This window comes from Sinocyclocheilus rhinocerous, unplaced genomic scaffold (assembly GCF_001515625.1).
Source record: "Sinocyclocheilus rhinocerous isolate Xijiao unplaced genomic scaffold, SAMN03320098_v1.1 scaffold904, whole genome shotgun sequence".
In the NCBI taxonomy this organism is placed as follows: Eukaryota; Metazoa; Chordata; class Actinopteri; order Cypriniformes; family Cyprinidae; genus Sinocyclocheilus; species Sinocyclocheilus rhinocerous.
The window spans coordinates 87,304-104,466 of NW_015658509.1; the positions used below are offsets into that span (position 1 = coordinate 87,304).

The window sequence follows — 17,163 nt, forward strand, 5'->3', positions numbered from 1 at the left end:
GCTATATTTTTTCACACTTTTCTCATTCTATATTTCTGACGTTCCAAAAGTGCCTCCTACTGGCAGATAATGCATGTTCATTTTCAATAATCCAGTCTGCAGTTTTTGTTCAGAGACCAATGCGAAAATCCACCCACATAACCCCGTTTTAAATTAATATAATAATTTATACTTCTGACTCAGCCCTGGTTTTGGCTAAACGCTCAATTGTGAGGTTTAACATTTTATAATTGATTTAGTTTTTGTGAAAACCTGTATCTCAACTGTAAATCAGTTGCTATTTCGTGGTCTACAACATGAAAGAAAGCCATTATAACATGCACATGAAAAATGTAGAAACATTGGACACAACTGTGGGGCACCATTGTACAGCAGCAAGCATCACAACAAAAAAGGAACCTCAAGGTTGATCTAGGAAAATGTGTGTGCAAATGTATAGGGCCCCATTCCTATATTTTGCCTGGGGTCCCCAATTCACTAAATCCGCCCCTGATTACAAAATATGATAATTAGTATTTTTTAGCATTTTAATTATTTAATGTATTATTTTTTTATTTATTAGTATTACCTCTGTTTAATAACCCTCTAGCCACATTATATTTCCATCATAATTTGTGCTATAAAGTTTTATGTTTTCAATACAGTTTTTTTATGAACAAAAATTGGCTAAACATTTGTATGACCATATTTTAGGTCCATTAATCCACCCCATATATAAGCTTAATAACAACCTTACTAGTTATTAATAAGCAGCAAATTAGGAGTTTGTTCAGGGAAAACTTGTGTTCCCTATTCTAAAGTGTTACCTTTAAGTCTTCCTTAGCAGCATCTAAAGTGCAAAGGCACAACTTTGAAAAGTTCTGTCCCATATAGGCTGGTTTTCTCCAAAGTTACTCTTTTTACTCAAAGTGTATTACATAATACATTTAAAATAGAAAAACATTCTCACAATGTTTGCCCATATCCATGAGTACTGTCCATCTACTGGTTAATATTTAAACATGTTTTCACTTTTCACCATTTTTGTTTCATTTAGAGAGGTCATACACATGTCACAATTTTATTTTTTAAATAAAAAGACTTACTCTAACTTTCATCACTCCCTGTCCAAAAAAAAGAAAGAAAAAAAAAGAAAAGAAGAAGACAATTTAACAAACCTCAAAAGTGACTCATTCTGAAGAATCTGTCAGTGGTTGAGGTTTATTTTTAACAGTATTTTTGATCTGTACAAGTTTGTGCAGCACATTTCTGTTTTGTACACCTGTCACAATCTAATCCATAATTTCAAAAGAGCCTTTTATTGAAAGATTGCAAACTATATTAGACCCAACAGCGGAAACTCCTACGGAGTAAACACGTACTCTTTTCACATGCAAAGTCTGTGTTTATATAGAAGCCACAGCAGACAAAATAAAACATATTTAATTCTAAGGACAACAGAGATGGTTATGAAAACATTTTTAAAAAATCATCCCCTTAAACATATAAAATCTATGCAAACTTTTGAGTCTGATTCAGATTTCCATGCACATGATTCTTCTGAAGCATGAATCGAGTGTCCTTAGGTGATATTAAACACTTTTTCAGGAAGTAAAAATGAACAATTACATCACATCTGAATTACCCACGGACCCTTAATGACTGCATAAAAATGTCTCTATCTATTACAAACGAAGACCAGTCAGACAACTCCATGTCACTACTAATCAGGAAATCTAAACTGGTGCCAAGTTTCCAGAGGCACTAATTGGCACATAAATCAATCAAAGTAATTAATAGACTCGAGCTTCATTGTACGTGTGCCCTTATTCTCATTCATTTAGTGCCTGGACCCAGACTTCCTTTCAGCCCCGGCCAATGCAGGCAAAAACAGCTTAACATGAAGACAAGGTCAGAGGAAGAGCAGGATGAGAAATACCCAATCACAGCTCTCAAACTCTCAGATAAAAAGACCAGAGTGTGTTTAGGTCTTGTACATCAGTCTCGTATTTGCATCACAGATTTTAGTCATTTGGTTTCCCCACAGAGTCCCAACTACACCATTAGACTGACACAGAGACCTCTTAAGCCGGAAGACCCGAAATAGCAGAGCCTCCTCCCTAATGGACCGTCTGTGGCCCAGTTCTGTCTGCCTTCAAAGTGACCGTGCTGGTCGACTCGCTCTGACCTGCGTTTTGAGACGAGTTGGGGACATTCCAGGTCCACACAGAGACATCCCTAAATACTTCTGTCTCAAAACCAGGTTGGGCTCACCTCAACAAGTTGACTTTCCTCTCACAATTCAGTTACGCCTTCGCGGAAAGTCATTTTGACTTTTGAGTCACCTAGACGTCATCAAATCAGTTTACTCATGGGTATCTGAAAGTCCTAAAACATCTTAATTCCACAAATCAAGGCCTTAAAAGGTCTTAAATTGGAGCAGAAATCTCAAATTCACAAAGTCATGGAATTAAATGTTGCATGCATTGCTTTGCAATCAATCATTCAAACAATAAATCCAAAAAAAATATTTTCCTCAGTATTTTTGTTTGGTTTTCCAATACAAATCTAAACGTCCTAAAAATCAAGATACATTTGCATGGGATGATTTTCTCAGAAAATGAACAAACCAGGTGAGTTTATGCTTAAAATAAGTCTGTCAACGAGGAATGAAAACGTCTCGGGTTACTTATGTAACCATGGTTCCCTGAGGGGAACGAGACACTGCGTCAAACGAATAATGTCCTGACAGAAAATTAGCAGTACATTTTCCATTACATTTACAGACATTTCCCTTAACACTAGCACAATAGACAATGCAATGCGCAATTGAAATTAATTGGTAAAATACCTGTAAAACATGAATGCAGAAAACAGTACATTGGGCCTTATTTTTATAGACTTTTCTTAGAGTGTCTGCAGAAGATAGAGACGTAAGGTTATACAGAAGGTCCTTATATGGATGTGGTTTGGGAGTGTTTTATGAAAAAAACGTGACCTGACATCGTGATACGCTATAAAAGCTATCTTTCCATGTTAATCAGAGTTTTTGTCCTAACCAGCCACAACAGCATACAAACTATGGCAATGATAATCTCAGGTAATGATTATGTGCCATATTTAATGCTAAAAATGTCCAATGCGAGTTTGAATATCATTTGCGTGACCTTTATGGCCATATACTAAAAGTGAAAATGGACAATTTACTTCAGATCTAGAAAATAAATCAAATTAAACATGTAGGCCTATGTGAAACTGTGAACTCACTGTGAACAAACAAGTGTATTTCATATGTATTCTATGACAAAGATTGTATCAGTCACTCAAGTATGTATTTTCAATTATGTTAAAATAGTGTAATTCTTATGAATTTGATTGGCGTGGACTGGAATCTTATCACATCGTGACAGTTGGTGCGGATAATTTTGTGTGTACTGTATGCACTTCAAACCTTTGCATTATAACTTTTTCTGCAAACGTAAATATGCAAATTGCATGAAATTATTAGTGAGGCCAAATTACCTCAAAATACTGATTTTTACATGCTTTACTGTGTGCAGTCTAGTTGAGAAGGAAAATACTCTGTTTCAATGCTTCTAGGAAAAAAAAAATTTTTAGGTAGGCCTAATTGGATTCATTTTAGAGGGAAAAAAGATTTAAAAAAAAGGGAGATTCAGGAGTGCACCTAGAGGAATGATGGAGAAACATTATGAGGAAGTAAAGAAAGAAAAGAGATGTCAGTTCACAGAGAGACAGACATGGATGTGATCTGAAATCCACCCACTGCATGGGAATGACGAACGCTGAGTTTTGGCTGATTGCGTAACAGAGGAAATAATGAGATTGCTATGGGTCACTGAACCGAGTCCATGCTGAAGACGTTCGGGCCTGCAGAAAGTGAGAGAATTTCACAATGAGAGTGTTCCCTGCAGAAAACACACTCTGATTTGTCTCGTATTTGTCAGAAGGCAACTGAAAGCACGTGCTAATGTGAGTGTCATGAACACATTCACTAATGGGTCCATAATTTGCAAACCGCTCAGTCACATGCTTCACAAACACACTTCGTTTCTCTGTCTCTCTCTCACTGTATCTCAGCCGTACACCCACACACACAGATGATGATTCATGCTGCTATGGTACAGTGAATACAGACTTGAGCATTTGGATTCACTCCTTCTACAAATTAATATCCTTTTTTGTTTTTTCCTGAGGTCCACTTGTATTGTTAGCATAGTTTGCATCAAAAAAAAAAATTCAGAATGTATTTTTATGACCACATTCCATCTTCTTTCTGACCCATTTTGAATAAACACAATTCCTAACACAATACAATATTGTGACCTCAAAACACTTTTACCATAGCATGAGTGTAAGCTAATTCCATTTAATATTTACATGACATAAGCAGATCCATATGTTTGGTTTTTCTGCTGAAGTAAACTTGCTCGGTAGCGCCCCCGGTACAGCACTGTACTTGTGATATGGACGGCTTGGGAATGAGTCCTGTGAAACACGAGTCACGATAAAAGCAAGATTGGGTAATTGGGTGTTCCCATATTCCCGCCAATAGATGGCGACAAGTGACCGTCTTTATGAGTGAGTCAGTAGCAAAGACTTTTAGGTATCACTTTATAATACTGTTCTTAGTATTTCTGCCATATGTACATTAACTGACAGTCACCACTGATAAGCTACCACTAAATATTGTAGAAACTTAATTTGCTGTAAAGTTGCTTTGCAACGATTTGTATTGTGAAAAGTGCTGTACAAATAAACTTGAATTGAATATGAAAAATAGTAGCTACTGCTTAGCTAATAGTAAACTACCACATTCGACTAATAACTATCACTTCCTTTATTCTATATTATACTTTATTTTACTCACTTACTTTATTACTTGGCATATCTGACCATAAAGTCATTTACTTCAGTTTTCCTTTTGTAAAACCTAAAATTAAATCTACAATATCCTACCGAAACATGAAAGATAACATAAGTACAAACATAAGTACTGAAAATCTCTGTACTGCTATTGCTGCCTGCTCTTTGTCTATCTCTGATAATCTGTCTGGTCCTGCTGAGATTCTCTAATCATATAATGAAGCTACATATAATGTCTTGGAGGCTCTGGCCCCATTAAAGAACAGAACTGTCCCCTTAGCTCATTCTTCCCCTTGGTTCACCCCGGAGCTCAGATTAGTGAAAGCTAAGGGTAGGCGTCTTGAGCGACTGTATAAGAAGACTTGTCTTCTTGTTCATGCTACCTTTTACTCAGAGTTCATGTTACAATATAAAAAGCACTTAACACTGCCTGCTCTACTTACCTATCCACTATTCTTAACAAAGCAAAGTGTAAACCCAGGACCCTATTTTCTGAGATCAACAAACTTATCAAACCGCCATCTCCCTTTCCTAATGGTTCTTCTGACCTCGTGTGAATATTTTCTGACATCTCAGATACCCTACCCACTTTCTAACTTTACACTCACCAATACATCTGTGGTTGAGCAGCTGATTATGAACTCTAACTCCTCTTCCTGTCCGCTAGATCCAATACCAACACACCTGCTCAAAAACGTTCTACCTTGGCTCATTATATCACTCACATGGTAAACAGATCCCTTATGACTGCTTATGTACCTACTGGACTAAAAGTAGCCTTGATCACCCCGGTACTTAAAAAATCTGGCCTTGACGAAACAGTCCTGGGTAATTTTAGACCAATCTTCAACCTTCCTTTTTTGCCTAAGGTTTTAGAAAAGGTGGTCGCCACACAACTCATTTGACTCATTTAGACAATTTTTTTTTGCATGAACCATTTAAGTCTGGATTTCATCCTCTACACAGTACAGAGACTGCTCTTCTAAGAGTAGTGAATGACCTCCTCCTTGATTCTGGTGTCCTTAGCCTTCTAGTCCTCTTGGACCTGAGTGCAGCTTTTGATACTGTTTGCCATTCTGTACTTCTATCTAGTTTGCCTGCGATCAGCATTACAGGAACTGTCATGCAGTGGTTAAGTTCATATCTCTCAGACAGGCAACAGTTTATTAGCATTGATTAACACAAATCTCGCTCTGTCCTTTTTCCCGTGGAGTGCCTCAAGGATCTATTATTGGTCCACTTCTGTTTTTAATCTACATGCTTCCTCTGGGTCAGATCATCCGGCGCCATGGTCTTAATTTCCACATTTATGCTGATGATATGCAAATCTATTTTACTGCACAACCTAATTCTGTTTTTCCTCCTTCTTCTTTAACATCTTGCCTACATGATTTTAAAGTATGGATGGCTCAAAATTTCCTAAAATGAAATACTGAAAAAACAGAGATTCTGTTAGTTGGCCCAAAATCCTTTGTCTCCTCTCATCTTGACTCCTCTATTAACATCGACGGAGCTATAGTTCATCCCTCCCCTGCTATACATAATCTTGGTGTACTATTTGATTCCACACTATGCTTTGAACCCCATATCAACCAGCTTGTCAAGTCCTGTTTTTTCCATCTTCGCAATATTGTCCATATATGACAATTTCAAAGATGCTGAATCTTTTACTCATGCTTTCATAACTTTGCGTCTGGACTATTGTAACTCCGTGTTATATGGCCTACCCAACAAAGCTCTTAATCGCTTGCAGCTAATTCTAAATTCAGCTGCTCTTGCCCCGACATTTACCAAAATATCTGATCCCACATCACTCTTGTCTCACAGCATCTACATTGGCTCCCCGTTATCTATCGTATTCAGTTTAAGATACTTGGTCCTAGTTTTCAAGGCTTGTCATGGTTCTGCACCTTCTTACCTTTCTGAATTAATTCACCCCTATGTCCCTGCCCGTACTTTGAGATCGAGCTCTGAAAATTAGCTTGCAGTACCCAAATTCCGGCTATCTAGTGTGGGTGGTAGGGCTTTCTGCATTTCCGCTGCCAAGCTCTGGAATAAACTACCACAAGATCTCCGTGTTATCTCTTCACTCCAGACCTTTAAAACTGCTCTCAAAACTCACCTATTCACAATGTTTCTTAATTAATTGCTTGCCTTAATTTTCTGTTCTATGCTTTCCTTTTTCCCGTGGAGTGCCTCAAGGATCTATTATTGGTCCACTTCTGTTTTTAATCTAAATGCTTCCTCTGGGTCAGATCATCCGGCGCCATGGTCTTAATTTCCACATTTATGCTGATGATATGCAAATCTATTTTACTGCACAACCTAATTCTGTTTTTCCTCCTTCTTCTTTAACATCTTGCCTACATGATTTTAAAGTATGGATGGCTCAAAATTTCCTAAAATGAAATACTGAAAAAACAGAGATTCTGTTAGTTGGCCCAAAATCCTTTGTCTCCTCTCATCTTGACTCCTCTATTAACATCGACGGAGCTATAGTTCATCCCTCCCCTGCTATACATAATCTTGGTGTACTATTTGATTCCACACTGAAACTTTGAACCCTATATCAGCCAGCTTGTCAAGTCCTGTTTTTTTTTTTTCCATCTTCACAATATTGCCCGTGTATGACCCTCACTACATTACAAAGATGCTGAAACTTTTATTCATGCTTTTATAACTCCACGCATGGACAATTGTAACTCCTTCTTATATGGCCTACCCAACAAAGCCCACATCACTCCTGTCTTACAGCAATTATACTGGCTTCCCGTTATCTATCGTATTCAGTTTAAGATATTCATCCACAAGCACTGCCATCTCCCTTTCCTAATGGTTCTTCTGACCTCGTGTGAATATTTTCTGACATCTCAGATACCCTACCCACTTTCTAACTTTACACTCACCAATACATCTGTGGTTGAGCAGCTGATTATGAACTCTAACTCCTCTTCCTGTCCGCTAGATCCAATACCAACACACCTGCTCAAAAACGTTCTACCTTGGCTCATTATATCACTCACATGGTAAACAGATCCCTTATGACTGCTTATGTACCTACTGGACTAAAAGTAGCCTTGATCACCCCGGTACTTAAAAAATCTGGCCTTGACGAAACAGTCCTGGGTAATTTTAGACCAATCTTCAACCTTCCTTTTTTGCCTAAGGTTTTAGAAAAGGTGGTCGCCACACAACTCATTTGACTCATTTAGACAATTTTTTTTTGCATGAACCATTTAAGTCTGGATTTCATCCTCTACACAGTACAGAGACTGCTCTTCTAAGAGTAGTGAATGACCTCCTCCTTGATTCTGGTGTCCTTAGCCTTCTAGTCCTCTTGGACCTGAGTGCAGCTTTTGATACTGTTTGCCATTCTGTACTTCTATCTAGTTTGTCTGCGATCAGCATTACAGGAACTGTCATGCAGTGGTTAAGTTCATATCTCTCAGACAGGCAACAGTTTATTAGCATTGATTAACACAAATCTCGCTCTGTCCTTTTTCCCGTGGAGTGCCTCAAGGATCTATTATTGGTCCACTTCTGTTTTTAATCTACATGCTTCCTCTGGGTCAGATCATCCGGCGCCATGGTCTTAATTTCCACATTTATGCTGATGATATGCAAATCTATTTTACTGCACAACCTAATTCTGTTTTTCCTCCTTCTTCTTTAACATCTTGCCTACATGATTTTAAAGTATGGATGGCTCAAAATTTCCTAAAATGAAATACTGAAAAAACAGAGATTCTTTCATTTATTTACAATATGTCTTGTGAATTGATTGTCTGCCTCATTTTTCAGTTCCATGCTTGCTTTTGTTACTTATCTTATACAATATAAGATCTCTGTCTGCTTATTTGTTTGATCATGTAACTGTGTATTTGTATTTGTGTTCATGTTATCTATCAACTTCATGTAAAGTGTCCTTGGGTTTTGAAAGGCACTATATAAATAAAATGTATTATTATTATTATTGTTACTTACTAATTCATTAATCAGAGTTTCTTGTTAGACAATAGTAGTTACTAGAGTGGTAATATTGCATTACTCATTTGTTTCGGTGTAGTTATTCATTAATGACAGACCAGTATTATAAAGTGTTACCAACTTTTATATTGAAAAGGGCTGAAACAAGGACATTATTTTTACTTTCAACAACTCCTTGGCTGTGTTCCACTTTTAGAGTCATACTCGAGAACTTCCCTAAGCATTTCCCCTCGGGGGAATCTCTGCTGCCGTTTTGAAGTGCATTCCACTTCTAAAGTGGACGAGATAAGTTATGTGGACAGATCCTTGTGAGCAAGTCTACTTCATATGTACACTTCAGGCAGCTCCGTATACCATAATTGTGACATCACCGCAGATCGTATTCAGCGCTCATGAACTTGCCGAGAGCAGCCTCACCTCGGCCAGATCTTCTGGAATTTGCTGCTGGCTCTGATGTAGTGGTTAAATATGAGATTTAATTCATTTTGGGTAAATCTAACAGGCAGTCTTTGGTCTCATTAGTCTATTATTTGTTCCAGAGCAAATAGCTTTGGCTATGGGCAAAGTCTCATAACTTTATATTTTTATATAATTTTTATACTGTATCAGAGCGCTGCCTTTGTACTCTGACCGAATTGCTTAGCAACTTTTACAATACTATAGTTGTTAATTAAATATTACCATTCAGTAAATAATAATTGTGGTATTTAATAGTAATATTTGTTATCGAGAAATGGTCTGTGTGAGTTTGCTAGGAATCAAGTATTTGTTAATTTGGTATTTATTCACATTCTGCTCAATAAACTGCACATGGGTTCTACTTCAACATGTCTCAATGGACTGAATGTTTCATTTAGTCCTCTCATATGGAGTTTGGAAGATCATTCCAGCATCGAGGTACCGCGGGAACGTGTTGAGGCAGGCAGTGGAGTGAAACAATGAGAGATATCGTAAGACACATATTTAGGCACACGCCACTATCCCAGCAAATTAGGTAGCACTTCTAACCGGCATGACCAGTTCTGTGTGTAGAACTTGCATATCTGAAACGCAACAGTTTAGCTATTAAAGCAGAGTTGCTGTGATTGTGTCAAGGATATTATCATATCAAAAACATGTCGAAGAAAGAAATAACCTGCAAGTAAGTTCACCACCAAACTTTCTCCTGTAGACATTTTTTAAAGTATCGCTATGTTAAATATGGAAAATTGTTACATCATTTTGACATGGAAGAAAATGCAGAGACAGTAGAAGATCTCAACACGTTATTCTTCTTCATATAAAGAGCTATTTGGACAGGATTCATATGTATTCACTGCTTTGTTTTAATTCAAATGATTTTTCAGTCTTTTCCGTGGGTTGTCCATGAAGTGTGCTCTGATCATAAGAATGTCATGTCCAGATCATGTGGTTTTATGGACTTTTCTGTCTTTCTGTAGATATTTCATGAATGGCGCTTGCAATAAGGGGAATGACTGTGAGTTCTCTCATGATCTGCAAAACAGCAAGTCTAACATGATCTGTACATTCTACAAGAAAGGACAGTGTACCTATGGAGACAGGTGCAGGTGAGTTTTACAATTACAAGCAAAGCACATTCCATTGTTCTGGTGGTTGCTATGACTGAAACATGAGTCTATTACCAATGCAAACTTTTCATTTATTTATTTATTTTAAAGTTTGTATTGCTAATAGAGGCATGTTTCAATCACAGCAGCCACCAGAAATATTTTTTTCAAGCATTTGCCTGTAGAGATCAGTGATAATCAATCCTAATATACGGTTTAACAGTGGAATGGCATTGTCAATTTAAAGCTTCTTGTGTTTTTGTATTAGATATGACCACGTTAAACAACGCCCACCACCCTCAGTCTCACCAGCAGATGACACTAACAGAGCCAGTAGTGCGGGAGCATCAGTTCCAAGATCGGGACCCAAAAAAGAAAATGCATGACTATTTACACAACCTTCAAGTTATAGATAGGCACATCAAAGCAACATCCCTCTAATATCACTATGATGTAAAATGTAACAAGATGTAAACATTTGATCTTTAAACCAAAAGAAACTTGTCATAGTGAAATGTGTTGTAGTATTTTGCTACAATGTCATGATCCAGAAAAGTAACAATAAACACATCTTTAAAACTGACTGGATACAATTGCTTCTCTTTTTATACACGAGTCATCATGTCTACTTTGTGACTTGACTACCGTTGTTTACACGGTCTGTACACAAATGTTTGCAAACTTTGTAATCATCACTACAGTAGATGGATGTCACGGTCTTACAGGCCAAATTCACCCTTCGCCAGCAGTTTTATTGACAGGCGGTCTGACCAATCATAACGGCAGTATTATGTGCCCCCCTTGCTATCATGTCTGAAAAACAAACCAGACAGTAGAGTTAATAGATTAACGCTGGTGGACTTGAACTTGAAAAATGGTGAGAAGCTGCCCATATGGGACTTGCAACGTGGACAGCAGGTACCTAGACAGACTGGGAACTCCACAATTTCACCCGTTCCGTCATTTTGATTTGGTTAACTATGTGCATATGAGTTCATAATCCAAGGTCTTAATAATAATTGAATTGTAGCAGTCTCAGTCTCATCTCATGCAATTTCTGTAACATGTGCAGTCACATAGTAAACCCTCCTGAGCTTCTTGCAACTTTTACTTTGTTTTACCTATTCATATAATAGAATATGGAAATGCAATATTCATTGCTGTAACCGTTTATAAGTACTCTAGTTTGTATAGCAATAGAACCTATGAATACTCAAACACATAAATGTAAACTCCTCCATCGCAGAGCGGTTGAAAAACTCTTTTTAGCTCTGACTGGTGATGCAATCGGTCAGATTTAGTGTTTTTCAAATGTGTTATTTGTAAATGCAATAGAGTATTAACCTTTTAGCACCACTCACAGGACATTTCATTCCCAAATTGCTGCAATACGTATTGTACAATAAACAGCTTAATAAAACGTTGCCAGATTCACATAGACATTTCAAAGAAAGTGTAGCAAATCATCCAAAAAGCAACGTAATATTTTGCAGAAATGTTGCCGGTTTCTCTAGTGAGCTTGGGTTGACAATGTAGTTTTCTGAGACCGATATCTGATCATCCTCATGTTTGCATGAAGGGACATGTGTAAAGAAGGCTGCTTTTCTAATACCCAGAGGGCTGTTTACAGGCGTCAATAACTTAACACGATCACTCGAGGCCATTAGGGCTGACAGAGCGCAGTCTGTTCAAGAATCAAACCCCTAGAGGAACTCACATAAAGATATCATAAATCTTTTGATGGGTGTTCTGCTCATTGCTCAGTAAAATCAGAGTTAGAAACAGTCTTAGGCCACAATATTATTTGGATCATACTACAGCAGGTCTGGTAGAACAGGACATTTAATAGTTATAATGGATCATTTAACATCCTTCACAATCCACATCACAGTTTTGGATAAAATGCTAAAAATCAATAACCAGTGTGCTACTTTTCTTCTATCCTGGATCCACAATCATGAGGCGTCAATCAAAACAACATAATATCCGTCAATACAAGCACATTCATAAGTAGAATAGCAAGTGATGCTATGCATCATATGTATTTTTAAGCCTATACACTCAAAAAAATATGTAAGATTTATGTATTTGAATTGCATATAAAATCCCCATCCATTAAATCAACTTAATGCATATTTGTCAGCCATACATGAATGAAACATGTCAGATTTCTGTAATAGTATTAATAAAATGAACGCGTTTCAAATACACATTAACCAGGTTTATATATTTATCATCCATAAATCCAGTTTGTTTCAATCTCATGCATGTTAACTAACTGAATATTGTGTGTTCCACAGCTAATCCTATTTTAACCATATTTATACTTTTTAACTGAATAAATGTAATTGTCTCACAATGAACAGATTTATGCTAATTCTAAGCGATTTCAATAAATGCATTTGGAAAATATGATTATTTCTGTAAGATAAAATAGATGCAAATAGTTATAAATTATTGTATGATTTTTTTTTTTTTTTAGTGTAGAAATCTTGCTTCTTACATATTCAGTTATGTATGACTGACACATATGCATCACATTAAGTTTATTAGTTTATGTTAAAACCGTGTGACCCAAATGGATGAAAATTCTATACGCAATTCATAAACATAAAACTTAAATTTAGGCATAAATATTTATAATACTTTGAGTGCAGATAACACTAGGTCCAATCATAAGATTCCCATTCTGTGGAAATGGATATAACGATCAAAATGATAATTTGTATTTCTAGCAACACTAAATCAATCGCTGAAGCTGAGTGACCACTGCACAACCCCTGACCCTACAAACTTTGACCCCACAGTGCTTTAGTTATCAGAGGAAGAAAGTCATAATATTCATTAAAGGGATAGTTCACCCAATTCTGTACCTTTCTGTACACAAATATTTTTACTTTTTTTACCTATTCAGAGAAAACAAACTGGACCCCATTGACTTCCAATGTATAGACAGAAAACTCTGAGACATTTTTCCAAAATATTTCTTTTGTGTTCCACAGAAGAAAGAAAGCTTGAGGATGAGTAAATGATTGTAATTATTGTGTGAACTATCCCTTTAAGAACATGTGGAGATGAATCTCATTACTCACCACACATTGTACCAGTGGGACAGCAGAAACTTCCCGTCCTGTTTTTTATTCTGGCGTTGCATCCATCCCTGCAGGACCTGAAAGAACCGCTGGAAGCCCCACGCAGCCCGGCTCCCGGTCCCGGTCCCCTGCACCCTTTCGTCGGCCTGGTCAAGTTCTGTCACTCTTACCCAACAATCCCTCACCGTTCAGACGGCTCGTTTATCCCAAGCTCAGATTGTTTCTGGAACCTCGAGAATCCAGTGAGTACAGGCTTGTTAGCTGTGCTGAGTGACGAAGCTGCTTGACGGTGGCGTTGTTTTTGCTGTGAAGAGAGAGAGAACAAGAAGCATGCTTAGGTTCATTAATCTTTCACTGCAACAGAACCAAGTGAGTTTGAGGGTCCCGCTGTCCTCGCCCTGCATGGTGTTGCACAAGCTTGTCTTGATTGTGCACATCCAAAATAATACAATCCTAGTTCTGTTCCAAGTCAAAATGCCCCTCTTTCAGAGTCTGTATCAAGGAGTTATGAAGATGTCCTCTGTACTAACCAAGAATGGAAGACTGGTCCTTTTTCAACTGGAAATGAAGGCTTGAAGATCAAGTAACAGGAAAAACAGAAGGAGATCTTTAAAGGTCAGAGGCCAAGAAACCATGCAGATAGTTCCAGAAGAGATCAGGAATTATGTTGGGAGCTCTGGTTTTAAATATTGAAATCCCATCTGACAAAACGTCCAAGGGAATCACAGCATCTACGATTAACGTCCGGAAGACTTGAAGACTTTAAAAATCCCCTGACATCCTGAATTTGCCTTCAACGTCTCCCGTTTCCATTTCGAATCTGTGCTCGGTTTTTCTTGTCAGTCTCATTTTTAATTGCACTAAGGGCTTTCTTCAAATTTTGTCTAGCATCTTCCCTCACGAGCTCTCAGTGTTGCTCAGAGCTGCTCACTCCATCTCTCTCTCTCTCTCTCTCTCTCCATCAATTACTTTCCCTCCTCCCACACTCTGTGTCTCCTCTGTGTTGCTGTCTGCATCCTCTGCTTCCTCCCTCTCTCATCCTCCTCCTCCTCCTCTCTCGGTCCACATGGAAGCTCCCAGACAGAAAGGCAGTAACAGACTGAGTTCATTCATCAGTGGCTACAAACTCACTCATGCGCACAGAACATAGAAATTAACAATGTTTGAATGTGATTTCAGAGCGCCAGACTGAAATACATTTCAATAAAAAAAATAATATATATAATATGCAATATATAACTACAAAAAAAGATGAATAATTTATTGCAATTAAATAAAATTATATAAAATAATAAGTTGCCATTATGAAAGTTAATATAAAACAATTGTAATATATTTGTTTTAATTTTTATAAAAAATAATCAAACTTTAAACAGCAAAAGTGAGGACACAACCCGCTTTAAACGGTCACATTATAGAGACGTTGTCAGGAGAGCAAAGGGAAAAGGAGGGAGATTTTTTTGCGGGCTTCTTTCCCTAAATTAGCTTCAGTTACAGAGCATGTTGGGGTATGTGATCGTAGAGACTGCTTCTGCTGGCCTGACTCAGCCTTATACACATTCACACACATGCACACCATCTCCCATGCTTGCGTTTTCTTGCTTCTGACTTAACCCATAATCCAACAGTAGCCAGTTGCTTAGCAACTGCCTCCAGGGAGACTTTTTCCGCATCAAAAGCAGCCTGCCCAAGACATGTGAGTCAAAAAAACTAAGGATGTAGTGAGGGGGAATGTGGGAGGAATGGAGAGGGAGGGACAGATAAAGCTGACACAGAGTCAGAACATATGTCAGAATAAGAGAAATGCAGGTCTTCATGAGGAGGGAGTGGAGTCCTGCCCAGTTACATCAACATTTATTATTATTTTATTTTATTCTATTCACCCTCGTTTATTTTTAGAGGAGACGCTGATGAAATATTCACAGGCTGCAACGCAAGACTTGCATCACAATGCAATCTCTTTCCCAAAGCATACCAATAACATACAGCAAAATTTGATGTTTATGTTCAAAATAGTTTTAATTATACTTTTCTGTGATTTTTTAAATATATTGTCTTTCTTTCTTTTTTTTTACAGATGTTATGAATTATTAATTCATAAATATTAAGATAATAAGACATTGTACTGTACAGCCAAACCAACTAACCTTGCCTTGTCATAAAAAAAATAAAATTATCTAATATTTTAAGAGACCTGCTGACCTTGACATCGAGTCATAAGGGACCTTTCTATGATTTTCTCTTTCTTTCTTCTGCATGTTTTTGCATTTTGGTTGCACTACATGAAAAATGAGTTTATTTGATTAAGGAGACTTTTCATGATATTGGGACAACTGTCTTTTTTATTTTATGTCCTCCAAAACAAATATTTCAAAGTTAATTTTAATTAGGAAATTAAAGCATGTTCATTATTGAATAGTTTTATGTATGAATTTTGTTTTAAATCATCTTTGAATAAATTAAGAACCAAAAAAAAGAAGAAGGGATCATGACCCATCAACTCATGGTGTATATGACTGTGCTTTCATGATATGATACATTTTTCAACCATATTAAACCACTACATTCATATACAGGCTCTGTACAAACTCATAAAAAGTGAAATACTTGGACATGCAGTGACATTATTTATGATTGAGTTTTAATATGGAAGGTCTGATAATGTCGGTTCTCAACAGAATCAGATGGATGATGATTCACACGTACATTTCAGAAACTTAAAGCCATTCATTATTCATTCAGTCATTCACTGCTGAAACACTGAGTTACGTTGGTATGGAAGCCCATTTCCACCACATAAAATGCATTGACAAATCATAATTATGAGATAAAACGTTGACATTATGAGATACTAAGTCATAATTATGAGATACAAGTCAATTTTGATATACAATGTCACAATTATGAGATAAAACTTCGAAATTACATAAAAAAATTAAAATTATGAGATAAAGTCATAATTATCAAGTGCAGCGTTAGTTCTGGTTCTAGTTCTATCACAGCATCCTTATATAAGGTCCTTCAGTATTATCAGCAGCTTTCACGTTGCTCAAGAGCAAATTAAACAATAGTGGTCCCGACAGAAATGACAATGAAAGTCAAAATTGACAAAAAAACTCAAAAGTATGACATACTAAGGCATAAATATGAGAAAAGGTCAAAGGTTACAAAAATTACAATTATGAGATAAAGTCATGATTTAGTCATGATTATGATAAGTCATAATTATGAAATAAGTTGAGATTATAAGATAAAAAGCCAACCTTATGGCAGTCATAATTATGAAATACAAAGTCAAAATTATGAGATCATAATGAGTGAATCATAATGAGAAAAAGTCCAAATTTACTAAAAAAAAACAATTATGAGAAAGTCATGACTTAGTCAAAATTGACAAGTCATAATTATGAAATAAGTTGAAATTATGACATAAAAAGTCATAATCATGAGATAAAAAAGTAATTCAGAATTTGCCAGTCATGACAAAAAAAAAAAAAAACCTTTCCATGTCATGCTTTTATCTCATAATTTTGTCTTTTTATCTCATAATTGTGACTAAGTATCTCATACCATCTTACCAAAGGTTCATTAGTTAACATTAGTTAACTACTTTAGTTAACATGGACTAAGAATGAGCAATACTTCTACAGCAT

At 36.7% G+C, this 17,163-nt stretch overlaps 1 protein-coding gene and 1 long non-coding RNA gene across 2 annotated transcripts in view; one reads left to right on the top strand and one right to left on the bottom strand.

Annotated features, from left to right (window-relative positions):
• Positions 1-14,527, bottom strand: part of LOC107722295 (uncharacterized) — a 20,161-nt gene extending 5,634 nt beyond the window's left edge. The window contains exons 1-2 of the long non-coding RNA XR_001637796.1: positions 14,041-14,527; positions 13,511-13,814 (exon numbers count right to left, since the gene is read on the bottom strand). This is a non-coding gene — a long non-coding RNA (uncharacterized LOC107722295). The remainder of the gene's footprint in view (positions 1-13,510; positions 13,815-14,040) is intronic.
• On the top strand, positions 9,904-10,982 carry LOC107722294 (probable E3 ubiquitin-protein ligase makorin-2). Its single transcript, XM_016530588.1, has 3 exons — positions 9,904-9,991; positions 10,290-10,418; positions 10,687-10,982. Exons 1-3 carry the CDS (start codon positions 9,966-9,968, stop codon positions 10,802-10,804), a joined length of 273 nt encoding a protein of 90 aa, XP_016386074.1. The 5' UTR covers positions 9,904-9,965; the 3' UTR covers positions 10,805-10,982.
• Positions 14,528-17,163: the final 2,636 nt, after the last annotated feature.